The following is a 26,930-nucleotide window of genomic DNA, read 5'->3' on the forward strand; positions in this document are numbered from 1 at the left end:
TTACATACACAATTGTTGAACTATTTATCAAAGTCTATCAAGCCAATTTTATACCTTTCTTCATAATTTTTTCTGGAAATGTCTCCTAAATTGAACAATTGCGCTCAGGTGAACTTCAGCTTTCACTCACGAGGAGGTGTGTGAAGTATAGTTGTAACCAATGACAAGCTAGGGGAGGAAAGGGAAGGGGATAAAACAGGGGAAGAGGGAGAAGAGGCTAAATATATTGGCAGATTCTTAATGAAACTCAGGCTACAGTTGTGGACCATGCTGTCAATCACGGCCTCACAATGGCTGAGGCTGGTCAGAGGCTGCAACCAAATGTTGGAAGAACCACTGTGAATTCAATCATTCAAACATTTTGTAGGGAGATCAGGTAAGTATAGTATTGGACAGTAATCCAACATCTCGTAATATCTCATGTTTACTGTGCATTACTGTAATTTTACTCTGCACCACATAGGATTGAAAGACAACCTCGCAGAGGTTTTACCTCACAGCAAGAGGAAGCCATTTTTTCAATGGTGATTGCAAACAATGCAATAAGGTTGAAAGAAATGCAAAGCGCTGTCATAGAGGACAACAATGTATTTGGCAATATTGAATCCATGTCAAATGCAACAAATGACAAAGTGCTCAAAATGAATGAAATGTGCATGAAACAATTTACAAAGTGCCATTTGACTGGAATAGTGAAAGAGTGAAGGAGATCTGTCAACAGTATGTATAGGTAAAACGTGTCTTCTATGTATACTCTAGTTTTATGTTTCACATGAAAAGCGGTTACATGTCTCTCTCTCTCTCTCTTGATAAAGCGTGTACTGCAGTGTCACTGAGTCCTGACCATTTTTTGCATTGGAAAACACTGAGAATAAACTGTCATAATGAAAACATGACAAAGTCATTTAACTAACTTGTTCATAAACGATGGTGTCAAGACTTCTCATTTTGATGACAATGGCAGTTTCATTGACATGAAGACTTGCTTTTGAGGAATGGACTATCCATTTTGAGCAAGTGACATGCTTTGCAGGTTATCCACTAGGTTTTGCAGTTTACACTAATTGTTTTGAGAAATGCACTAAATGCTGCGCAAATGTTAATAGTGATGTGAGAAAAGCAAAGCGACTGAGAAAAACTGTATTACAACGTTGGTGAAAATTAAACAAGTTCTTTCAAAAACAAAATCCATTATTAAACTTTTAATCTTAAAATCATGTAAAAATGAAAACAAAAATGCAGTTGGCTTTATCTACTCTTTAAAAGCCAAACACTGAAAACTGAGTGAGCTTCAGTCTAACATGAAGCAACTTTCCTCCTCATCCTCCTCATCTTCATCCTCATTATCTTCATCTTTTTCCTCATCATCATCCAGCGGCTCCTCCATCTCCTCTGCAGCATGGAGGTGCATGCTGGTTGTCTGTGGAATGGTGTCAGACAAGGAATACTCCAATGTGTGCTGGGACTGGGTGAACAGGTTTGGAGGCCCCAAGTCACTGGTCTCACTGTGGAAACCGTTGGTCGGGGTGGGTTGCTGCTGCTCGCGGCTCTTCTCCAGTTCAAGCTTCATGATGGTGTCCAAAAAGTGGTTTTGGGCCTGGTCGTGATTGAAATCTACCCTTCCAGCTGAGTTACTGCAGCCCTCTTTAGTGCAGTCGCACAGAGACGTGTGAGTCACCTAAAGAAGCAAAAATATTCAGCATATAACAACCACACTTAACATCCATTCAGTTTATGTGATCGTTCCTTTAAAACAGGGACGCATTTATGTGTAATATAGAGCAGTTTCTCAAATGGGGGTACGTGATGGCACTACACGGGGTATGAAATATTGGAAAATTTGTCCCACACCAGGCAGGGGATTACTGGAAACAATAAAACTATAGAAATAAATCAATTCAGGAGGCAATAAATACTGTTTCATTCCACTTATTGACAATAGGATTCTTTATAATGTTCATCACTTGTTGATCCCATTAAGTTGTTTTTCATTGTATTCTAAGTAAAATATTGTAGTCAGAGAAAAAGGGTACATGAATTTAAAAATAAAAAAGGAGGTACTTGAGAGAAAAAAATTGAGAACCACTGAAGAAGTATTCGTCCAACTCTGTGTTGTCCACATCAATCTCATCATCAGAGATGTCGTCTACTGTGAACATGTTGGCCTCCTCTGACTCCACTGTACCATTCTTAGTCAACTGAAAACCAGACAAAACATTGTTCAAGTACTCTCTAACTCAATGCAGTAGAGGGCTTTAACCTGCCAGCATGTCTCAACAATATTATTTCTATTTTTTATAAATCAAACTGTTCATAGAAAGCTAACCTTTACCTTGAGTTTGATTGAGTTGAGTTTTTCTTCCTTCAAATGCTCTCGCAGCATTTCTTTGTGGATCCGCTCCTGTTCCAGGGCAAACTCATCCAGTGAGTACTGTCTGATCCAGCTGTGCCTGTCAGACATGCCAAGCGTGCTACCGCCCTCACTGGGAACACTGGTGAATCCCTGCTGCCGTTCAAAGTAGTAAACGGTCACATTCTCGAAATGCACCTTCCTCGTCCTCCGGGGCTTCTCCTTCTTCAGAATGGAGTCAGCTGCAAAGCAAAGGAAGCATTAGGTCACTGTTAATTAAATGTCTCGATTAACTTAAGGCTGTTACCCCCAAAAATGTGTTATTAGATAAAATCATTGTGAGTACCTCATGAATCAATGAATCAAACATTGTCTACTATAAAAATAAATGGAAAAGGGTAGAAATTGTCTCTTGAAAGTTTGTTTTTATTTCGACCCTAAACACACGTTTGTTGACATTTTCATGCATTGCATTGTGGGATATGGAGTCGCGGAGTATTCTGATATCACGTAGGAATACAGGGAACAAACACAAACAAAAAAATCCAAGCGATCCCTGTCCTTCTTGTCTGGTGAAGAAAAACAAGAAACCCCACTAAAAATCTGTATGCATCCATTTACAAGACTCCACATCCCACAATGCAATGTGCTAAAATATGATTAGATTTTATGGATTGAAATGTAATCAAAACTCACGTGATCATGTGGTCTTATGTATTGATCACATCAAATCTGTCTGTGTGTGTTTACAAACATTTATTCCATCTCATATCAGTTTGATCGATGATAATTGAATCTTTAAAAAATACATAAACTCTTATCCTCTATATATTAGTCGACTATACAGTATCTGTAACAGATTTAATAGACTAAAATCTTAATGTCATTTAGTTTACTAAAACTATAACTGAAATCATAGTCCTGATGACTACATTTGATAACACTTTACTTGAAGTTTTATACATAAGGCTGACATTATGTCATTATTTTGACCCTAACCCCTAACCTTAACCCTACCTAACCCCACTAGATCCTCCACCTAACACAAAAAATGCCAACATAGCTCCAAAGGTGTCATAATTTAATGAACGACAAATAACGACAGCGTTATTCATGCTAATGAGAGATAATGACATCGTAATGTCAGCCTTATTTATAAAACATCAAGTTAAGTGTTTCCCTAAATTTGGACTAAAACTACATTGTATTTTGGTCAACAGACTAAACTAAAACTAAATCACAATTTGCGGTCTGTTTCACCCGTATCATCTAATGGAGTTATCTGCTTTTGCATTAGGACTCTTTAAATAAAAAAATGCAGATTAGAATTTCACCAAACAAGCATTTGTTGCTCACTTAGTTGAAGCAAACTTATTCCACTTATCCCATTTTTACCCTGTATTTTGGATTTGTTTTCCTTAAGAAATCATGACACAGTTCTCTTGCTGTCAATAGTTGACGTTGCCACACTATAGACTCAGACACTCACGGATAAATGGGCCTGAGGTGGACGGGTTGACGCTCTCGCTGAAGGATACCTCATCATCAGACTCCTGCACGGAGGAACACGGGGAGGAGGAGGCTTCCACCTCCTCAAATTCCCTCTTTCGTGTTCCACTCACGGCGTTTAGCCTCCGAATCTGAAACCAAGAGAGAGCAGAGGGGCCACACTTTATCTAAATATACAGTTTAGGGCCTTCATAATCCTCAGCACACACATTAGCAGCTAAAACAGAAGCAGAACGCTGATAATTACACACTATACATCAGCCTTACAGGAAAGATAAAATTAAGATTGAGAAGTTGAAAAAAAATAAATAAACTGAAGCAGCTTGTCTTGTAATGCTAGAATAACAATCATTAAACATGGGATGAGATGTTAATTGTCCTTTGTGTCAAAAGATGGCAGTAACATGATATTTACCAATTCAGAATGGCTTGGGGGCTGTCTCTTAAATATGGGAAACATAATCAGTAATGTTCCTTTGAATGAATGAATCAAAATCAAAATCAAATCAAAATCAGTGGGTGTTTTGGTCTTTTAAACACTAGACACACTCATTAAAGGTGGCCAGCTAAAGGATGATGAAGCCTGAGATTGTGTCCCAAAACTGTTTCCTGCTCTCTCCTGTCTGCTGCTTCTAGCCAGTCACAGTTGTTCTGTGCGCTTTAATCCTTTTCTCCCAAGGTAGTGTGTTCTTTTTTACCTCCTCCTTTCATGTCCTGCGCTTTCATCTTTACCGATGAAGATCTAGTCTTTTGTCTCTTCCTTAAATGTTCTTAGTGACATGGGTGCCAGTGTTGATGCGCGCATCAACTGCAGGGCACATTTCCAGTAATCTATCCAGCCATGCATTTGTTTGTAATTACAATCACCTAATACTCTTAAACATGTTCATAAATGATTCCTTACCGCTTTAGCACCGAAAGAATATCTGTAATATTGTGTGAATATCTTTAAAAGTGACATTTTATTATTAGCTCTGTCTGCTAGCATAGCATCTCTTCTTCACTGCTAGATATGCTGCATGCCAACCGACCACTGGGTTCCTAGCGCCATCTGCTGGATGAAACATATATTTGACGTAAATACAGTACACTGTTTAAAATGGAATATCTATTATGAAATAACTAATATCTTTCACATTTTTCATGTTGTAGGCTTGTTAATTACTGAAGCTTCTGAGTTTTCTGGTTTTACCCCTTGGTCATGTTTATTTTACTTTTAAATGTGACCAGCAATGGCACAAGAACACCTCACAGGTTTAGCAATAATAAGTATTAACCATCAGGTAGGAAAAGAGATAACTTACAATGATGTCATAAATGACTTTTCATCTCAGAAAGCAAGAAAGATACAATTTTGAAGAACCTAACCAAAGCATTGAACAAATATTGCACCATATTTATATCCATTTTATTTTAATTTTTCATTCTTTATTTTGACATCTTTTGTTTAAAAACATTGTCTGCACTGTTTTTTTGAAGAAGCTTTTACCAGTATGTTTATTTTGTTAAAGTAATGGGTATTGCAGCTCTACAATACCTTTGGTTAAGTGTCCAACTATGTATGCACCAAAAGAATGTAAAATTCTGAAACACAAAAGCTAAATATAGTGAATAATGTGAATATGTCATAATGTTTACTGTTTGTAGTGTACTATTTTACATTATTATATACCAGTACAGTGCCCGCCGGAAGTATGCATTTATGTGGGAGCATAAGGGTTATATTTGCGGGTGCAAAATGTGGGTGCAATTTTCCTGGTTTAATTCTATGGGATATGAGCATGATAAATGTGTTTGTTGTTTTGTTTTTTTTTACTCACTTTTATATTTTTTTGTTTGGTGTATTTTTCTGCATTGTATGTTTTTTGGAGTCATTGTGTATTTTTGTATCTTTCTGTTGTGTTTTTGTGCATTTTTTGTATAACTATCGTTTTTGTTGCCATTGTAGTGATTCTGGAATCATTTTGTGTATTTTTTGTATAAATATTGTTTAGTTTTTGTTTTATTTTACTCATTTAGTATATTTTTATTATAAATACTGTGTGTGTCTCTCTCTACATCCATCTAGTACAGTGGGAGAATAAGTACAGTTGTCATTTATGGCCAAATGAGAATGTGTTTGAAGGATGGATGTACAAAGAGGTGTACATACTCTGTAGTGTTATAAAGGGATTTATTTGCAGGTGCAAAGTGAAATAGTGTGTGCAACTTCCCTGGTTTAATTTTATGGGACATGTGTATGACAAATGTGTTTGTCATACAAAATTTTTACATTTTTTCTTTTGTTTGATGTATTCTTCTGTAATGTATGTTTTTGGAGTCATTGTGTATTTTTGTATCTTTCTGTTTTTCTTTTTGTGCATTTATTGTTTAATTATTGTTTTTTGTTGCCAATGTAGTGGTTCTGGAATCATTTTGTGTGTTTTTGTATCTCTTTTAGTGTAGTTTTGTGCATTTCTATTGTTGTTTTGTGTATTTTTGTATAAATATTTAGTTTTGTGTATTTTGAGTCATTTTCATATGTTTGTTGTTGTTTGGTGTTTTTTCTGTAGTGTATGTTTTGTTTTTTGTATATTTTTATGCATTTCTGTTGTCGTTTTCTGTACTTTTTGTATAAATATTGTTTAGTTTTTATTTTACTCATTTAGTATATTTTTATTATAAATCCATCTCCTCCGTGCACGCGCATCAGCCGTGTGTCTACATCCATCTCCTCCGTGCACGCGCAACAACCGTGTGTCTACATCCATCTCCTCCGTGCACGCGCAACAACCGTGTGTGTCTACATCCATCTCCTCCGTGCACGCGCATCAGCCGTGTGTTTGTGTCTACATCCATCTCCTCCGTGAACGCGCATCAAATAAATAAATACATTGTGTGTTCCCGTGAATGTTTGAGACGCTGATAACCAAACTCCATAGACATTGTAGCGCCAATCAGAAAAGTAACAAAACTACGCAAAACAAAACGTAAAGCTCCACACTACATGAATGAGTAAGTAAATTAAAGTATTATCTACAATTCGCCTGTCTTTTTTTAAAACACAAAACTAATTTTTCACCTTTGAACCGAGTGGACAGCGCTTAGCTTCCATGCACGGCACCACAGAGAATCTGCAGTTTTCCAGTGAACTCTAAAAGACTCATTACTCACTCTATTCAGAGAGCAAAGTGTCTCGGTCTAAACTATCTTCTTCTCTATTGCTCGTGTGTTTACAGCTGCTTAGCTGGCTAAGTTGGCTCTGGCTGCACACGTGACTCTTACTCTTACTCTTGAGCTGTGCAGTGAAGATGGTGCGCTAGCGCCCCCTCACACCCTGAGGTCAAAAGTTGAATAGGTTTCATTTCGGGGCCGTCCAGAAGTGAAATAATATTTAAATAAACATTTTGAAATGACCAAATGACTCCAAAATAACAGATACACACACTCGGGGTATTTGGAACCCGTCGACCGAGTTTTAGGTCGAACTGGCACCACTGTCGGGGAGATATTTGTTCCAGACACACACACACACACACACACACACACACACACACACACACACACACACACACACACACACACACACACACACGCACACACACACACACACACACACACACACACACACACACACACACACACACATCCAGACCTCCCTTGCTTTTATAGGTAGATTTATGTGTTATTTCTTTTAACACTTTGATTTTGTTTACTTTTTTTGCACAATATCACTGTATTTTGCTTTTACTGACTGTGAATAGTAGATTGGTTTTAGTCTATGTTTGACTTTGTATGCACGAAACAGACTTTGTGTTTGTTTATTGACTCAGGTGTGTTTGGTCTGCAGTGAGATTGAAATATTTCAGTTAACTTTTTGTTCAATACTTACATTTGGAGTGTTTACCTGTGTTCTTTGTTTGCTTTACTTGAATTTAAAAGCACTTTACTATTTTACTTGACTTTTGACACATTTTAACAGGAATGACAAATAAAATATAGGTGTTTACTTTCTAAAATGTTTTTGTTTTACCAACAAAAAGAAATTGCACTTGCGCACTATGGGCCCCATATACTGATTTTGCTTAGGGCCGACCTTGGATGTATGAATCAAAATCCATGAAAAGAAACTCTAAAGTTGGTCAAAAAAAAAAAAAAAAACTGACCTAAATGGCCAAAAATACACATAAGTATTACACTTGAAATAACCAAGTCAGTATCAAAAATAAAATCAATGTATGCATAAACATACATGATAAATACAAATACATGAATTATTTTTTAATGATTTAATTAATAATTCGATCTGAACCCGAGTGGTGTTTTCTTATTGGACTTCTGTGCTAGTTACAGTTTGTCCATAACGAACACCGTGTTTGAGCACAAGGGTGTCCAAAAGAGCACCTGGCACCAGGACACTCTAGGCCAGAGGAGGTCGATGATCAGCTTTGTAGTTGTATAACCTGATCTTCGCCCGTGTGTCTCGGACACTCGGGTGAAGAGAGGGGCTGAGCTGTCAACTGAGCACCACATGGTGGTGAGCTGGATCCGCTGGCAGGGGAGGAAGCCAGTCAGACCTGGCAGGCCCAAACATGTGGTGAGGGTCTGTTGGGAACGTCTGGTGGATCCCTCTGTCAGTGGGGTCTTCAAATCCCACCTCTGGATGAGCTTCTCCCAGATCCCGAGGGAGGTACTACAGGGGGTACTTAAGAGAGAGAAAGAAGGAAAATAAACAACGAAAGCCTTAAAAATATGGGGTTTTGTAATGTTTATTTCTTTAGTTTAAAAACAACAACAAAGACACGTTGCTACAAATTACACAAACATAACAGAGAAAATTCAAAATGACATAAGAAACAGACTGAGATGAAATAATTTAAATAATACCAACCATACACAAAATGAAACCAGAAACACACACATTGACAAAGAAAAGCCACAGAATGATGATACAAATCATATTGATTAGAACACTTACTGAAAAAACAAGGATCATTCTCCTGAGGGGTATTCCATTAAGGAGGGTTAACAAACTCTGAGTCTATCCATAAACTCTGGGTCAACATACCCCACGATGGGAAACTCTGGGTTTGATTCCATTACAGCTGGTATGAAGTGGGTCAATCAACCCTGAGTGTAAAAACCTTGGGTTACTGATGTGCACGCGCGCAACAAAAAGCCATCATCAATGGATCAGAGAATACTCAAACTGCCATGACAACCAAACGGAAAATAGTGATTTATTCAACCTAATGGGTGAAATAAGACGGTGTTTGAGGAATATGAGCCTGTTCTAAAGGTGCGTTCAGTCTTCAGTGATTATAGTGGCTTAAATCACCCGTAATTAGTTACACTTTTTGGTCACTTCATCACTTTATCTCTTCAGTGACATGACGAGTGGTGAATAATATGAATAAAATGTGTCTGAGGAGACGTGTCAGCAGCATAAAATGGCTGCATAGAGAGTCCTCCTGTTACACTGGATATCAAGACAGTGACTTCCGCTTGATATCGAAACAATTATATTGATTTTTAATGTAATATTGTTGCCAGAGTCATCTTAACGTCCTAAAAAATGTCATGAAAAACACTGAAGCAAGACTCAAACCCACAACCATCACTCCCAAGCGCAGCACCACAATTCACTGCGCCATCATAGCTTCAAAGATGCATGAATTACAGATTTAACTGTATAACAATTTAAAACAACAATCAAGCCTTAAAAGTGGATTCATTTAAATGTTCATCTCCTTTATATTATCCACAGGTTTGTATTCAGGGAACTTTACTACAGATGTCAGTAGATGTTTTAATGCAGATCAACCTCTCAGTGTCTTTCACTTAATGATCTGTATCCACAATGTTAGAAAGAAAACTACCGTTTGTACACAAAAAAAACATGAAGCAACACATTAGTAATGATGTGAGCACGTCTGTGATGTGTGATGTTAATAATGTGTTTCAGAGAAGAGTGTTAAGGTTTATTAAAGTGTTCAGAAACGGTGTTCAGGTGGGCGGAGCCAGGTCGAAACCCAGGGTTTCTTTGATAAAACATGCCAGCGACCAAGTTTAGTTCACGGACAATGTTGCCATGGTAACATACTCAGAGAAGAACATACCTTGCGTTTAGGAATGGGATACTCAGAGTTTCTGTCATTTGAGCCCAAACATACTCATAGTTTGAACATAACCCGCTTTATGGAATAACCCTCTGGTCCCACATCAAGAGGGAAATGACCATAAATGATAAAAAACTGTAGAAATAATTCTATTCATAAGGCACTAAATACTTTATTTTCCACTTATTTACAAAATGAGATTCTTTAAAATGTGTGTTATCACTCATTCATTCCATCATTATGATTTATAGTTGTTTTTTCATATAGTATTCTGAGCAAAATGTGGTAGTTGGATATAAAGAGGTACTTGGATTCAGAAAAAAGAGAAAGGGGGTTCAAGTTAGAGAACCACTGGTCTATACTACTACCATATACTGTATTAGTTCTTACTTGTTTATGGGTTCAATGACAATAAATGTGGTTCGTTTGAAAGCAGTTCTGTGACTGCAATTGTCCTTGTTTATTTGTTCAAAGCTACACAAAATCTGTTTTTGGTGTTTATCTATTTTGGAGTTGCAGCCCCCTGGAGAAAAATGCACCAGCCACCACTGATGAAGTACTAACTTCAATAACTTTTAGCAGTACAAAAACGTTTTTATTATTGGCCCGTCGGGGAGATACTCGCTCTTAAAACACACACACACACACAGACCTTTCTTGCTTTGTCACAGATTGGCTCAGGACCATAACAGGAATATAACAACAAGAGGTAGATAAATGTCTGCATTTGTGTTTATTCCTCAAAATATTGGGGCAACAAACAACAATCCTGCCACAATCAATCAGAGCCAGGCCAAGCAGGGAGCTAAAGAGAGCTGGAGGGTGAGTCCTCAGGTGATTTTAATGGTTAGGCCATGCCTTTCAAGCACACCTGAGTCCAATAGGGTCGTTAGCTCTGTGAAAACAAGAAAAAAGACAACAACACAGAGACAAACACACCTGCAACCCCACACACTTGGGTCATCACAGCTTTTATAGGTAGATACAGTATGTGTTTTGCAATTTTTCTCTATTTTTTTTTTCTTTTCGTATATTTTTTATTCTGTGATTTTGTTGTTTTGTGTTTTTTCAGTCATTTTGGGGTTTTTTGTGTGTGCAAATTTTTATTTATTTATTGTATATTTTTTTAAATTATTATTGTATATTTTATTTTTTATATTTGTGTATTATATTTGTGCATAGTTTTATTATTTGTTTTTGTACATTTTGCTCTTGTTTTGTGTGTTTTTCTATCTATTTTGAGTATTTCATTTCCATATTTGTTTCTTATATTTTTGTGTAATATATTGTATGTGTGTATATACATGTGTATGTTTTTGTTCTTGTTTTGTGTATTTTACTGTCATTTAGATCAGACCAAGGACTGCATGAGGCCCCCTGGCTGTGTGTTGTAAGTGTTTGTATTATAGTCTTTTAGTACTGTGAGGAGTTTATAATACATGTTGGTGAAAATTAAACAAATTCTTTCAAACACAAAATCAATTTTAATACTTTTATTCTTAAAATCATGTTAAAATGAAATCGACAAAAAATGCAGTTGGTTTTATCTACTCTTTAAAATTCAAACACTTTAAATTGTAGCATTTTGTGCAAAATGTATGCATTTCTTAAAAAACAAAAAACCACGTTTGAAAATAATCAGCCACATTAAGCTTTAAAATTCACAACCAGCATTTAAACAAAAGAGAACTTTGAGAGAGCAAAGCTTTATAACTTTTACAGACTTTTCAGAAAATCACAATAAATACATATTAATTATAAATAATGAAAAGATGAAATCAAGGATTCCTTACAGATTGAGAATGTTTTGTGTCTAGACTTCTAACACTTTATGCTTTGGCACCATTTGTACTACAGGCCGTAATGACGCCACTGATTGATTAAAAGCAGCCTTTAAACTCCCTTTGTTTGACCAAAAGCAAATGTCTCCAGGTTAAGAGCTATACTAATACAGCAGTATATAAAGTAATACGTTTTTCCATTCTCCATTGGATGAGCAGATATCAGAGATTATTTACATATTTTGGTAAACAATACTTTATCTGGATTGTCTTATATATTCGATGGCTCTTAAAATCCTTAAAGATCTAAGATTTGACAACTACGGTAATAAAATGAATCAAGTTTGATTGTCAACCTCAAATATTTCTACTCCTCCTCTTACAATTACATCAACTGTGGCATGTTTTTGTCCCCAAAAAAGTGTGTTTATTTATCATTAAGTGCTGTTAATGTTGATTAAATCTAATCTTAGTGTACCGGTACTTTGTTTTATGTTTGGGTTGACCTCTATCTGCCAGAGATCACGCATCTTTCTAACTTTTAGGTATGAAGCATCACAACAGAAACAAACATGTTCATTAAATGAACATAAAGTTATTTGGTCGATGAGTTTCCCTCAATAACGGTGTGAAAAGATGTGAAATAATTGACATTAAAATGTGTTTTTTTTATTATTTTTTGCACTTGGAAATATTGAAAAATTACAGGTTGAAAACAAAAACATAAACAATAAACTGACAAACTCTTATCTAGACATTTGACACAGACAGAAAAAGTTCCATCTACATTTCAGGTAGCTTTGAAACTGGCTCTGGTTGCCAGATTGGTCTGCTTTGGAGAACAGCTTCTTCTGATCAGTGTAGCAGGTCAAAGAGGAGGAGGGCACAAAGTGCTGATTAGACGTGTAAAGGTCCTTAGTCTGATAGTCCGTGTACTGATCACCAGTCATGTTGAAGGGTCCATGGACCCCCGTGCCATTGCTAGCGCTAACTGGATCTGGGAATGCTAAGGACTCTTGGTAAGCATGTCTGCATTTGACATGTCCTCAAAAGTCTCTGACCTCTTTTCATCTTCCTCCTCATCTTCATCCTCAGAGTCACTATTGGTTAAGCTCTGTGAGCTGGAGTCTGACATGGAGCTACTTTCCTCCTCATTCTCCTCATCTTCCTCCTCATCTTCCTCCTCATCTTCATCTTCATCCTCATCCTCCTCCTCTTTATTCTCATTATCTTCATCTTCTTCCTCATCATCATCCAGCGGCTCCTCCATCTCCTCTGCAGCATGGAGGTGCATGCTGGTCGTCTGTGGAACGGTGTCAGACAGGGAATACTCCAATGTGTGCTGGGAATGGGTGAACAGCTTTGGAGGCCCCAAGTCACTGGTTTCACTGTGGAAACCGTTGGTCGGGGTGGGTTGCTGCTGCTCACGGCTCTTCTCCAGTTCAAACTTCTTGATGGTGTCCAAAAAGTGAGTTCGGGCCTGGTCGTGATTGAACTTTACCCTTCCAGCTGAGTTACTGCAGCCCTCTTTAGTGCAGCCACATGGAAAAAACATCCACTTCACCTAAAGAAGCAAAAACATTCAGCATATAACAACCACACTTAACATCCGTTCAGTTTACGTGATTATTCCTTTAAAACAGGGACGTCAAACTTAACTATTGTTCAGGGGCCAAATATGGACCAGTTTGATCTCTAGTAAGCCGCAGTTTTTAGGTTGGAAAAAGGACAATTTTAACATCAATTGTGCGATAGTTTTTTAACAACAGTCCCTGCCGGATCTTCACTTTCAAAATTCTTGATTTTGTAACCAATTTATGTGTAATTTAGAGCAGTTTCTCAAATGGGGGTACGTGATGGCACTACACGGGGTACATGAGAGTGAGATATTGGAAAATTTGTCCCACACCAGGCAGGAGATGACTGTATACAATAAAACTATAGAAATAAATCAATTCAGGAGGCAATAAATACTGTTTCATTCCACTTATTTACAATGGGATTCTTTATAATGTTTGTTATCACTTGTTGATCCCATTAAGTTGTTTTTCATTGTATTCTAAGTAAAACATTGTAGTCAGAAAAAGGGGGTACATAAATTTAGAAATAAAAGAAAGGGGGTACTTGAGAGAAAGAAAATTGAGAACCACTGATTTAGAGGAATTATGTGGAATTGTTTGTGAGAAATTGCAAAACTGGTGGAAAGATTTAGAGTACTTATCACAATTTGCAATTGAAATGACTGCATTCATGTGACATAAATAAGTGCTTAAAAATATTGTAGAGTTTCATTAAATTGGTGAATTTCAGTAATCTACAGCTAGATTATTTGGTAATTTACACAATAATTCATGTTTTCTGTCATTTTTACTGTCTCCTGCGGGCCAAATTGGATGCTCTAAAGGACCAGTTTTTCCCACCCGAGCCTTGAGTTTGACACACGCTGTAAAGTTGAGGAGGACTCACCCGGCATGGGATGCCTGCAGCGCTGCACGCACACGTCTCCGGGTCACAGAACAGTATACAATCACAGCCACAGTGCTGTCTGGACATACGAATGGCCTGCAGTTCACGGTTCTCTTTCATGTCTATCATCACTCCAGACGAGCGCAGCAGCGTGCACCGCTTTTCGGTGGTCAACGGGTGCAAGAAGATGCATTTGTCCAACTCTGTGTTGTCCATATCAATCTCATCATCAGAGATGTCGTCGACTGTGAACATGTTGGCCTCCTCTGACTCCACTGTACCATTCTTAGTCAACTGAAAACCAGACAAAACATTGTTCAAGTACTCTCTAACTCAATGCAGTAGAGGGCTTTAACCTGCCAGCATGTCTCAACAATATTATTTCTATTTTTTATAAATCAAACTGTTCATAGAAAGCTAACCTTTACCTTGAGTTTGATTGAGTTGAGTTTTTCTTCCTTCAAATGCTCTCGCAGCATTTCTATGTGGATCCGCTCCTGTTCCAGGGCAAACTCATCCAGTGAGTACTGTCTGATCCAGCTGTGCCTGTCAGACATGCCAAGCGTGCTGCCGCCCTCACTGGGAACACTGGTGAATCCCTGCTGCCGTTCAAAGTAGTAAACAGTCACATTCTCGAAATGCACCTTCCTCGTCCTCCGGCGCTTCTCCTTCTTCAGAATGGAGTCAGCTGCAAAGCAAAGGAAGCATTAGGTCACTGTTAATTAAATGTCTCGATTAACTTAAAGCTGTTACCCCCAAAAATGTGTTATTAGATAAAATCATTGTGAGTACCTCATAAATCAATGAATCAAACATTGTCTACTATAAAAATAAATGGAAAAGGGTAGAAATTGTCTCTTGAAAGTTTGTTTTTATTTCGACCCTAAACACACGTTTGTTGACATTTTCATGCGTTGCATTGTGGGATATGGAGTCGCGGAGTATTCTGATATCACGTAGGAATACAGGGAACAAACTCAAACAAAAAAATCCAAGCGATCCCTGTCCTTCTTGTCTGGTGAAGAAAAACAAGAAACCCCACTAAAAATCTGTATGCATCCATTTACAAGACTCCACATCCCACAATGCAATGTGCTAAAATATGATTAGATTTTATGGATTGAAATGTAATCAAAACTCACGTGATCATGTGGTCTTATGTATTGATCACATCAAATCTGTCTGTGTGTGTTTACAAACATTTATTCCATCTCATATCAGTTTGATCGATGATAATTGAATCTTTAAAAAATACATAAACTCTTATCCTCTATATATTAGTCGACTTTACAGTATCTGTAACAGATTTAATAGACTAAAATCTTAATGTCATTTAGTTTACTAAAACTATAACTGAAATCATAGTCCTGATGACTACATTTGATAACACTTTACTTGAAGTTTTATACATAAGGCTGACATTATGATGTCATTATTTTGACCCTAACCCGTAACCACGCTTTGGTCAGTATGCCCCAAGGCAGCTGTGGCTACCTTGTAGCTTACCACCACAGGTATGAGTTTAGTTTGTGAAGATGTGAAGGATAACTAACTGGGTGTAGATTCTGGATTTGACTAAAGTCACACGCTTAAATCATATGGATTTCTTCAACCTCCATTCATGGTCTTTGAGCATCCTTTTTGATACGTTTTTCATTGTTTTATGCATTATTGCCACTATTGAAAAAAATTTTGGTTGTATTCTATATTTGTCTTCGTGTGCGATTGTAAATCAGTTAACGGGCGATTTAGGCAACATTGATTTTACTGTGAGTTTTTAAAATTTGATTGATCCTATGTGCTGAGGTTGAAGCTATACAGACATCACCAAGAAACTATCACAATGGACAAGTGCATTTGAAGATTATTATTCACAATGGATGGATATGGAAGTAATATGAATAAGAACATGAATGATCATTAATTATGAATTTGATTTTAACCAGAAAAGAGTCAAGGTAAAAAAGTATGTAGGTATGACTATTCTGATCATATTAATGACATTACTAGAGGAATTAAAAAGAGCCAAAAACATATTGAGAAATATATTTTAATACTGAAACAGAACAAAAGTTATTGCAATGCAATGAACATCTTCAAGTTTTCTTTAGGCAAACTACTTAACATGTAGCAGTCATGGTGAGCCAACAAATCACCTTTTGAATATGTGCTGACCAATAATAAAACAAAAAATTGGGTAATGCCAATCCCCCACCAAGTCGAAGTTGTTGCAATAATGAATATCTTACTCTGGGAGCCTTCCCACACCACAAAAAGGTAGAAATACATTGGTCAAGTGATTTGAAAAATTTTTTAGTTAGAAATACAGGTGTACATTGAAATAAAAAAAGAAATTTGGGCAGCACAGACATTTTTATTACATTAATTCTACCTATCAAAGACAAAGGCAAGGAGTTCCACCTCTGTAAATCAGCCTTGACCTGGGTCAACAAGGGCGAGAAATTAGAAGCAAAAAGTGAAGGGAGAGTGCGGGTGACATTAATCCCCAAATACCTGAATCCCGTCACACTAAATTTAAAAGGAATGTCGGATTGTTTAAGTGATAATGCAGATTGGTTTATGGGAGAACATTCACTTTTAAGAAGATTAACTTTATAACCGGAGAAGGAGCCAAACCTTTGAAGTAAGTCCAAAATAGATGCTACGTATACTAGACAGTGGGTCTGAGACATAAAGGAGCAGGTCATCTGCATAAAGTGACAATTTAAGTTCAATATCAGACCGAGAAACCCCGTGGTAAATAGGGAGGGATTTTAATGCAATTGACAGAGGTTCAATGGCCAGAGTGAAAAGTAGTGGGGATAGAGGACATCCTTGTCTGGTACCACGTGAAAGTGTAAAATATTCAGAATAAGTATTGTTTGTGTGAATACTAGCCTGGGGTGAAGTGTAGAGAAGGCGAATCCAGGATATAAATCTATTACCTAATCCAAATTTATTAAGTACCGCAAACAGATAATTCCACTCTACACGGTCGAATGCTTCCTCAGCATCAATTGAGATGACCACTTCAGGGACTAAGGAAGAATTTACAGAAAAAATTACATCTAGGATAGTGCAGATATTATAAAACAGCTGACACCCTTTGATAAAACCATTTTGTTCTTCTGAAATAATAGTAGGAAGAATCTTCTCAAGGCGCATGGCTAGGACTTTGGCTAAAATTTTGACATCAACATTTAACAAAGACAGGGGCCTATAAGAGGCACAAGAAGCAGGGTCCTTGTCCTTCTTTAAAGGCCGGGGGCTTTGGTGTGTGTGCAATACAGGCAATAAAGTATATTTATTCAAAATCAAAAATAAGCACACCGTCTGCTTTTATTATAAATTTCCTTTTTCTGGGACGACAACGATGTAATGAAATAGTTTTTCAGAACTCCAGCTTTAAACAATCATAGAGTTAAATTAAATTAAAACATCTCCTGTTTTTGTCTCTGGAAAACATATTCTGGCAGTAGTAGTAATTTAACTTAATTTAAATAATAATAGTAGTATTCTCAGTATTAATATTGATCAAAATAAGCCTTGGGGTGTGCATTGCCATGAATCTGACGTTATGATTCACGATTTGCAAGACACAATACAATATATCCTGAAACTGTACAATACAATATACATTGTGATATTTGGCGATATCTATAAACACAAATTTCACCTTTACAAGTACAAAATTGTATGAAATACAATTTCTTTCTTTTTTTTTTAAGGGTTAGCAACTTGCTACGTGCTATGCATATGTTAGGGCAATAAATCTCTATGTTAAATAACGTTGACATGGACATTTGTTGGAATAATTTGATAATCGCACATTGAAATATCGCGATGTAATGCAAAATTAATTTTTTTCTTACACCCTTACTTTGTACTGGCTTTAAACTATTCATATTTACACTATATACTGTATATCGCTTTTATTAGGCGATTGTTTTTCTTTTTTTATTTAATGAACATTGTATTTACATTTTGATATTGAATTATTCATTATCATTATTATGATAGACTATACTCTACCAGCTATTGAAAATGTTCATAGTCTATTGTTGTTATTATTTTGTGCCAATAATAAATAATAATAGAGTTCCACATGTTAAAATTCTTTGTTCAAATTAAAACAACTCATGTCTCTGAAAAAAGTATTCTAGTAGTAGTTGTAGTAGTAATGATAATGATAATTGAAAAAAAGTAATATTAGTCTCAGCATTATTATTATTGATAAAACTAAGTCTTGGTACTAGCTTAAAACTATATATATATATATATGGCCACCTAGGGCGCCCTCTGCTGGAGGGGCGCACCCCCCCAAATTTATATATATATTAAATATAATTTTAAATGGTAAAAAAAAAATGTGAAACACACCCTTTACAATAATAACTGTACATGTTTTCTCTTAATTGAATATTAAAAATCTGTACCTACAGCTAATCTTTTGCCCATATTTATATTTATTTTACTTTAATTCTTGTTCTATTCTAAATAATTCTGTCGTGTTGTTTGCACATTGTGTTCTTTGATTTTAAGACATGTGTTACTGAATAGAAAAACCAAACAGGAAAAGAATTGATTTTGGATTTTGCACCTTTTTTTTATTTTATTTTTATTGTTTCCTCGAGACATTTGTACTATACCTGTAGGTGTTATATTGTATAATAGTGCATTATTCTGATTTAAAAAAAAAAAAAAAAAGGTTGTTTTTTTTTCCAATGGTGTGTTGTGTCGCAGAATTGAATTGTATTGTCTTGATATTTGAAATAAATAATATTGTGTACACTGTGTATTGACTTGAACAAAATAAATAAAATTAAAATAAAAACTTTATTTTTATTCAGGCATGGCCATGGCCTAAAGCCGGTCCTGCTCTGGGGTCACCAGAAATGTGTGATATCAAAATGGGGTTACAACCCAATAAATGTTGAGAACCACTGCTTTATCCACACTAGACAAAAACAATAATGTTGCTTTAAAAAAAAAAGTGCATTATTTAAATACACGTTGTCCATGGCAACCGCGTCATTTCTCACCCTATATAAGCGGTTAGAAAGAAAACAAACCGTTTTCCAGTATTTGTGTCTGCAGTTCACTGTTCAGTCTACAAGGAAAACTCTCTCAGAAATCGCCAGCGATTATTTCTGAACATTATCAACCAGAATATCACATATTAACAACCTCCGCTCTCAAAATGAAGTAAGTAGAAGTTTTATTAGGCTTTATTTTACCGTCAAGTAGTTCCTACTACATTCCACCAGGCGGCAGCACTGCTCCGACATCTTCGTACATGTGGAGGTCATTCATCACAAAGTATAATAATAATAATAGCAACATAATTACAGATATAACTACTAATTTAAATGATATACAGCTGATAGGAGTGTGTGTCACAAGTATTTACACAAAACTGACTTGTCTTTAATGATGTTCTAACATTTTTCGTAACGTATTTTTTTTTTTTTTTGGCTAACTATTATAGAAGAGCAATTTTCAAGTGTTTTGTGCATCCTCTAAATATATTTTCATTTGCATAACATTTGAATTCAAATAATTTGGCAAGCTATGGGTCATTTTGTGTGTTTTTGGAGTCATTTTGTGTATTTTTTGGGGGTTCTTATTGTTATTTTGTGTATTTTTCTATCTTTTTCTGCATTTATGTTGTTGATTTGTGCATTTTTGGGGTCACTGTATTATTGTTGTGGTTTTCTGTATTTTCTTGTCTTTTTGTGTAACTTTGTTGACAGTTTGTGTGTCTTTGTAGCTATTCTATAATGTTTTGTTGTTTTCATAGTCATTTTGTTCCTTGAAGTAGTTGTGTCTGTCTTTGTTGAGTCATTTAGTGCAATTTTTCATTTATTTTTACGTTTTTATGCATTTTACTGTTGATTTGTGTGTTTTGGGAGTCATTTTGTGTGTTTTTGTTGTTATTTGTGTGATTCTTATTGTATTTTTCTGTCTTTTTTTGATTTATGTTATTGATTTGTGCATTTTTGGGGTCACTTTCTGTATTATTATTTTCTTGTCATTTTGTGTAACTTTGTTGACAGTTTGTGTGTCTTTGTAGCTATTCTATAATGTTTTGTTGTTTTCATAGTCATTTTGTTCCTTGAAGTAGTTGTGTCTGTCTTTGTTGAGTCATTTAGTGCAATTTTTCATTTATTTTGATTTTTTTTTTTAATGTTTTTGTGTATTTCACTGTTGATTCATGTGTTTTGGGAATCATTTTGTGTATTATGTTTAGTTTATATTCCTTCCAGCTTCTCTCTCTCTCTCTCTCTCTCTTTGTGTGTGTGTGTGTGTGTGTGTGTGTGTATCTTATTTATTTTCTTTGTCTCCTTGTTTATTTCTTTGTGTCACAGGATACCATTGAACATGCTGATGGATCCTGTGGTCCAGGAGGAGGAGGAGTTGAAGAATCTCCTTCCTGAGATTACAGATGTTGTGGAGCTGTATCCAGAGGTTGCAGGACTGGTGCACTGGGCGACTTACCCTGTGATGTCATCTCCTGCTCCTCCTCTTTGTAAATGTCCTCCTCCACCGTTAACAGACCTCCAAGTAAGAATCACTGAAACACATGGTGCCAATGTGGGCAACATCACAGCATACATTTGTTCATCCATTAAGAACAGACAGACCCTTCCTCATTCTTCTATATGACTCTGTTGTTGTTATAAACACAGTTTTTAATGGATTTATTTACATCTTTTTATCCAGTCCTTATGTGGCATTGGAATATCACCCAGTTTGGTTTCTTTGACAGACCCTAGCAGTAGTTTTTTGGTGGATGGTTGATATCATGGTTGGGATAAAAAAAAAATTGTAATCACATAATTGATATCTAATTACAATTATAAAATGATTATAATTGTAATTGTATTTGAAAAAAAAAACTGTTGCTGTTGTAATCATAATTAAATTGTAATTGAGTTCAGATAATTGACTTTGTAATAGTAATTATTCAGTGCCAAGGCACAAGAATGTAAAAATCTGGGAATTTTTTTTTAGATAAGGCTATCATAAAATCCAGTAAGGCATAAAAATAAAAATAAAATAAAAATAATAAAATGTAGAACACCCACATTTCAGAGATATGGCTGTATATAGTAAGGCATAAAAATGGAAAAATATGGCTTTTTTTTTACTGTTAAGACAATTTTAAAAATTGAAGGAAAAAATAATAATAATTGGGGGTATACTGACAGAAAAGAGGCTCAGACGCCCACACCAAAAACAATGATACCAATATTTTCATTAATTAGGAAGTCTAACAAATTAACCAAGAGATCAAAAACAAACTGAATGATAGATAATAATTTTTAGTGTATTTTATAGTTGATTTAAGATGTGGGAGACAACTGACCCGTTATCATGGTGCTAACAGAAAGCTAACATAAGAGGAAGGTCACATTTTATGGGGTTATTCATTCCAGGCTCAGTAATTGTGATTAACTGAATTTGAACTTTAGTAATTGACAATGTAATTGTAATTGACTTTCAGGGGGAAAATCATATTTGTAATTTGAATTGTAATTGGAAAAAATGCAGGTCACCATACTCATAATATAGTTGTAATTGAACATGGATAATTGAGGATGTAATTGTAATAGAAAAATGCAATTGACCCAAACCCTGGTGTCTAACATTCATGTTTTTGTGTCTCCAGTTTTACAGCACTCCTTTCTTCCCACGTGAATGTTTTCCGTCTTTTGAAGAACGGTAAGCAAAGCAAACAAACACACCTGATCCGTCAGACGTTGGTCCACATGTTTGTGACATGATTTCTCATCCAGCGTGTTTATGTTTTTATCTTTGTAGAGATGAGTTGGATGAGTTATTGGCTGTCATGCCACCAGAGGCCCTGGAACCCATCCCAGTTCCAAAGTAAGTGTCCTTGAGTTGTTTTAATTGTCATTTTTTTCTGAGTAACTCTTGATCAGAGTGTCTCCCTGCTCTCTCTCTCTACTACTCTCTGCTCACTGTTTGTGTTTTGTTCCTTCAGAAAAAGGAAGCGTGAGGAGGGTAAGGGCCCATATGTTAAGAAACCTCCCAACGCATTCATGCTTTTCTTAAAAAGTGAGAGGAAGACGGTGCAGGAAGAGCTCGGCATTAGAAACAGTGCTGCCATCAACAAAGTTCTTTCTGAACGTGTACGTTTGTTGGTTCCTCAATAAGTTATCTGTGATCTTCACATTTTTGTCTTCGTTGTGTGTGTGTGTGTGTGTGTGTGTGTGTGTGTGTGTGTGTGTGTGTGTGTGTGTGTGTGTGTGCGTGTGTGTGTGTGTGTGTGTGTGTGTGTGTGTGTGTGTGTGTGTGTGTGTGTGTGTGTGTGACACTTTGTTGTTGTCCATCCACAGTGGAAGTCTTTGGAAGAAAACAAAAGAGAACTCTTTCAAGCAGAAGCCCAAATAGAAGCTGACATCCATGCTCTGAATAACCCCGGCTGGAGCAACAAAGCAAACTACGTAAGTCTACTCTGCAGAAATGTTTACCCATCAACCTTAGAGGTGATGACATCATGACTGTGGAAGTGTTTAATCAGCTGACTAGAATTTTCACGTGTCTGTTTTTAGGGGAAAAAGAGTAAAAAATCACGGACTAAAGCTCCACCTCTGCCTCCACCCTCCTGCTGATGGGAATGTATAATAAACATCACCAACATACTAACGGTAAGTATCATTACTCAAAACATCACTTCATTTTATGAGGATTTTATTTCAAAATGGTTTTTCCACAAATGTGAAATCAGGTCATCAGTTACTATAAAACAAGAATAATGTGTATCTAAAGTAATGTGCAGACATGGACACACACTCTGAACACAGGTTTAATCTCAACTGTGTGTTTTATTGTTTTAGTCTAAGACACATGTCAAACTAAACTTTAGAGCATCCAATTCATCTCCTTGGAAAAAAGTTAAAATGACATAGAAAACAATATATCAGCTTCTCCAAGTATTTCAAGGAAACTCTAGTCTTTTCATGCTTAGATCACATGATGGCAGTCATTTTTAATTGCAAATTGTCGAAAGAACTCTCAGTTTTTCCCAAACTGTGCAATTTTCATCAAATTATTTCACAAGGGTTTCCTGAATTACATTAATAAATTTCTCACAATATCAAGAAATTTTGAAGAGAATAACATACTGGGAATAATATCTCTCACTTATTGCTTGGATATTGTCGATACCTTAATCAATACTAATAATAATTCATCAATGCTCTAAAACAAAAATGAGGTGTACCTTAATGTGATGTGCAGACATGGACACACTCTCTGAGAACAAGTTTAATCAGATGTGTTTTAATGTCTCAGTCTAAGAGTATTGAGTTTTGCATCAATTTAACTTCAAATTGTGTCTGTGCTCTCCATAGATTGTTTGAAATGCATATATCAGCATCTAAGATGTTCTTTAACGATGTGAATTAGTTTAGTTTATGGTGGATTCTATCATAGAAACTCACCTAGAAACAAGCCTGCAGTAGAATCAGAAGACTCATCAGCTGTTCTCTATATTTTACTAGCACCAAGGACAGCAACGACATCAGCAGCAACAACAGCAAGGGCAACTTCAGCAGCAAAGTCAACAGCAACAACAAGGGCAATGTCAACAGCAGCAGCAACAGCAAGGGCAACGACAGCATCAACATCAACAGCTGCAACAGCAACAGCAGCAGCAACAACAAGGGCAATGTCGACAGCAACGTCAACAGCAGCAGCAACAACGAGGGCAACATCATTAGCAACATAAACAGTGGCAACTATTGATGTTGCTTCTGACATTGCCCATGTTGCTGCTGCTGCTGCTGTTGCCGTAACAACAAGGGCAACATCAGCAGCAATAAACAGTGGCAACAGCATCAGCAGCAACAACAACAAGGGCAATGTCAGCAGCAACATCAACAGCAACAGCAGCAGCAACGACAAGGACGTCAACAGCAACAACATCAAGGATGATGCTGTTGCCACTGTTGATGTTGACGTTGCCCTTGTTGTTGCTGCTGTTGCTGTTGTAGTTGCTGCTGATATTGCCCTTGTTGTTGTTGCTGCTGATGCTGTTGCCGCTGTTGATGTTGCTGCTGACGTTGCCCTTGTTGTTGAATCAGAAGACTCATCAACTGTTCTCTATATTTTACTAGCATCAAGGACAGCAACGACATCAGCAGCAAGAACAACAAGGGCGACGTCATCAGCAACATCAACAGCAACAACCGCAACAGCAACAACAAGGGCAATGTCAACAGCAACATCAGCAGCAACTACAGCATCAGCAGCTACAACAAAATCAATGTCATCAACAGCATCAGCAGCAACAACAAGGGTTATGTCAGTAGCAACATCAACCGCAGCAGCAGCAGCAACAACAAGGGCATCGTCAATGGCAACATCAACAGGGGCAACTGTTGTTGTTGCTGTTGATGTTGTTTTTGTCATTGCTGCTGCTGTCACTGTTGATTTTGCTGTAGAAGTTGCCCTTGTTGTTGGTGCTGATGCTGTTACCGCTGTTGATGTTGCTGCTGACGTTGCCCTTGTTGTTGAATCAGAAGACTCATCAGCTGTTCTCTATATTTTCCTAGCATCAAGGACAGCAATGGCATCAGCAGCAAGAACAACAAGGGTGACGTCAGCAGCAACATCAACAGCAACAACGGCAACAGCAACAACAAGATCAATGTCATCAACAGCATCAGCAGCAACAACAAGGGTTATGTCAGCAGCAACATCAACAGCAGCAGCAGCAACAACAAGGGCATCTTCAACGGCAACATCAACAGGGCCAACTGTTGTTGTTGCTGCTGATGTTGCTGTTGTTCTTGTCATTGCTGCTGCTGTCACTGTTGATGTTGCTGCTGACAATGCCCCTGTTGTTGTTGCTGCTGATGCTGTTGCCGCTGTTGACGTTGCTGCTGACGTTGCTTTTGTTGTTGAATCAGAAGACTTGTCAGCTGTTCTCTATTTTTTCCTAGCACCAAGGACAGACAGCTAGAACAAGGGCAACGTCAGCAGTAACAACGGCAACAGCAACAACAAGGACAATGTCAACAGCAGCATCAGCAGCAACAACGAGGGCAACGTCAGCAGCACCATCAACAGCATCAGCAACAACAAGAGCAACATCAGCAACAACTTCAACAATGGCAACTGCATCAGCCTTGTTGTTGTTCAAATTTCTATCTCATGTCTATATCTATAGCTATATATATATTTATATATTTATATATGTATCTAAATGTATAATAAAACAATATTTGAACTAAGTGGGAAAAGAACTTGCTTTCTAACTCACACACACATCACAAAAAGGTATTAGAAGTCTATTTATTCAGAGTCAATAGAAAATCATTGACCAATGTCAATGTGTCAATAAATATTTTATCGATTACTTTTTTTTTTTGTTTTTTTTTTAATTTCTGTAAATAAGGAAACTGGGTTTTCAGAAATAATTCAGGAGAAGGTTTTTAAGCTGTTCAGGGACCAGGATTTGTAATGAAAGTGGACAATATCATTTTCCAGTGGATATTGCTGCTGAAAAATTATTTTGGCGCAAACCAATCAGTAAATTCAATAGTCCACCCTTTTACAAAAAAATGAATTATACAACCTATACATTAATGACCCTTCCTTACATGTGAGTACATAAGTTGCACGTGAAGTGTAAAAGTGCTGAGTCTTATAAAAAATATGAGCCAGAAGAGGCTGGAAGGGCTCAGATAGTTAAACAGTGAAACTTACACACAGAAACTGGTGAATTACTGACGTGTTTTTGGCTGTACCAATCGGTCAGACCATAAAAACATTTGGAGTTTTATAGACTGTCAAAAGTTATATCAAATCAAGGAGAACGATGTCAAAAGTTATCAGAGGAAAGGAGGTGTTTGTGGTTAGTGAAGCTGAACCAGGATCTACGAGGCTAAAATCTGGACAACATCTGAATTTGTTTGGCTCATTTCTTGTCAGGTAAGTGAATTGTTGATAGCAGCGGCTGATGATAAGAATACAATTCATTTTCACCTGCACTACTATTAAATATGATTTCTACCTTTATTGGAGGCCGAGTAATTTTTCATTTTTCCTAATAAACAGTTATGGCTAAAAATAATATTTTGCATTTATCTGGGCATAAAAATTTGGTCAATATTATCTCTTGGAATTGTAAAGGACTCAATGGACCTGTTAAACGAGGGAATATATTGACTCACCTTAAAAAATTAGACATGGATATTGGGTTTTTACAAGAAACACACTTAAAAGATCAGGATCATAAACGGTTGCGAGCTAAATGGATTGGACAGGTGCATCATTCTAATTTTCCAGTAAAAAACAGAGGGGCAGCTATAATTATTAAAAAAACAATTCCTTTTTCAGCATCAAAAGTAATATCTGATCCTTGAGGAAGATATGTTATTGTTACAGGAAAATTGCACAATAAATCAGTTACTCTAGCTAGTGTATACGCCCCCAACGTTGATGACGTGACTTTTTTTAGTTCTTTCTTTACAGCATTACCTAATATGGACTCCCATAAATTAATAATTGGAGGAGATTTTAACCTGGTGTTAGACCCAACAAATGATAGATCATCACAAAAATCATCTATCTTATCAAAATCTGCCAAAACCATTCATAGATTCATGAACACCTATAAATGATTTGATCCATTTAGAGTTCTATCTCCTAACACAAGGAAATATTCTTACTTCTCTCTGGTTCATCATTCGT

The 26,930-nt window shown here is 36.6% G+C and overlaps 3 protein-coding genes across 7 annotated transcripts in view; 1 reads left to right on the top strand and 2 right to left on the bottom strand.

Moving 5' to 3' along the window:
- Positions 1–1,491: 1,491 nt before the first annotated feature.
- Positions 1,492–4,522, bottom strand: LOC114454783 (cysteine/serine-rich nuclear protein 3-like). 2 transcript variants are annotated; one of them, XM_028435549.1, is made up of 5 exons: positions 4,275–4,522; positions 3,840–3,990; positions 2,333–2,592; positions 2,084–2,198; positions 1,492–1,678 (listed from the first exon to the last, which is right to left on the bottom strand). In XM_028435549.1, exons 1-5 carry the CDS (start codon positions 4,317–4,319, stop codon positions 1,647–1,649), a joined length of 603 nt encoding a protein of 200 aa, XP_028291350.1. In that variant the 5' UTR covers positions 4,320–4,522; the 3' UTR covers positions 1,492–1,646. The 2 variants fall into 2 exon arrangements, with proteins under 2 accessions (XP_028291350.1, XP_028291351.1); XM_028435550.1 differs by having other exon boundaries at positions 2,062–2,198.
- Positions 4,523–12,744: 8,222 nt separating this feature from the next.
- The window catches only part of LOC114455171 (cysteine/serine-rich nuclear protein 3-like), an 88,646-nt gene continuing 74,460 nt past the window's right edge, over positions 12,745–26,930 (bottom strand). Inside the window, exons 4-5 of the mRNA XM_028436225.1 lie at positions 14,205–14,498; positions 12,745–13,302 (exon numbers count right to left, since the gene is read on the bottom strand). Of these exons, the coding sequence (XP_028292026.1) occupies positions 12,745–13,302; positions 14,205–14,498 (852 nt within the window). The remainder of the gene's footprint in view (positions 13,303–14,204; positions 14,499–26,930) is intronic.
- Positions 19,117–25,214, top strand: LOC114454776 (transcription factor 7-like). Of its 4 annotated transcripts, none has more exons than XM_028435536.1 (8): positions 19,117–19,409; positions 20,573–20,768; positions 21,877–21,929; positions 22,029–22,094; positions 22,213–22,360; positions 22,568–22,675; positions 22,784–22,879; positions 25,178–25,214. In XM_028435536.1, exons 1-7 carry the CDS (start codon positions 19,405–19,407, stop codon positions 22,841–22,843), a joined length of 636 nt encoding a protein of 211 aa, XP_028291337.1. In that variant the 5' UTR covers positions 19,117–19,404; the 3' UTR covers positions 22,844–22,879; positions 25,178–25,214. The 4 variants fall into 4 exon arrangements, with proteins under 4 accessions (XP_028291337.1, XP_028291336.1, XP_028291334.1 ...); XM_028435535.1 differs by lacking the exon at positions 25,178–25,214 and adding an exon at positions 24,788–24,893; XM_028435533.1 differs by lacking the exon at positions 25,178–25,214 and adding an exon at positions 24,350–24,582.

Source organism: Gouania willdenowi, chromosome 21, assembly GCF_900634775.1.
Source record: "Gouania willdenowi chromosome 21, fGouWil2.1, whole genome shotgun sequence".
NCBI classification, from domain to species: Eukaryota; Metazoa; Chordata; class Actinopteri; order Blenniiformes; family Gobiesocidae; genus Gouania; species Gouania willdenowi.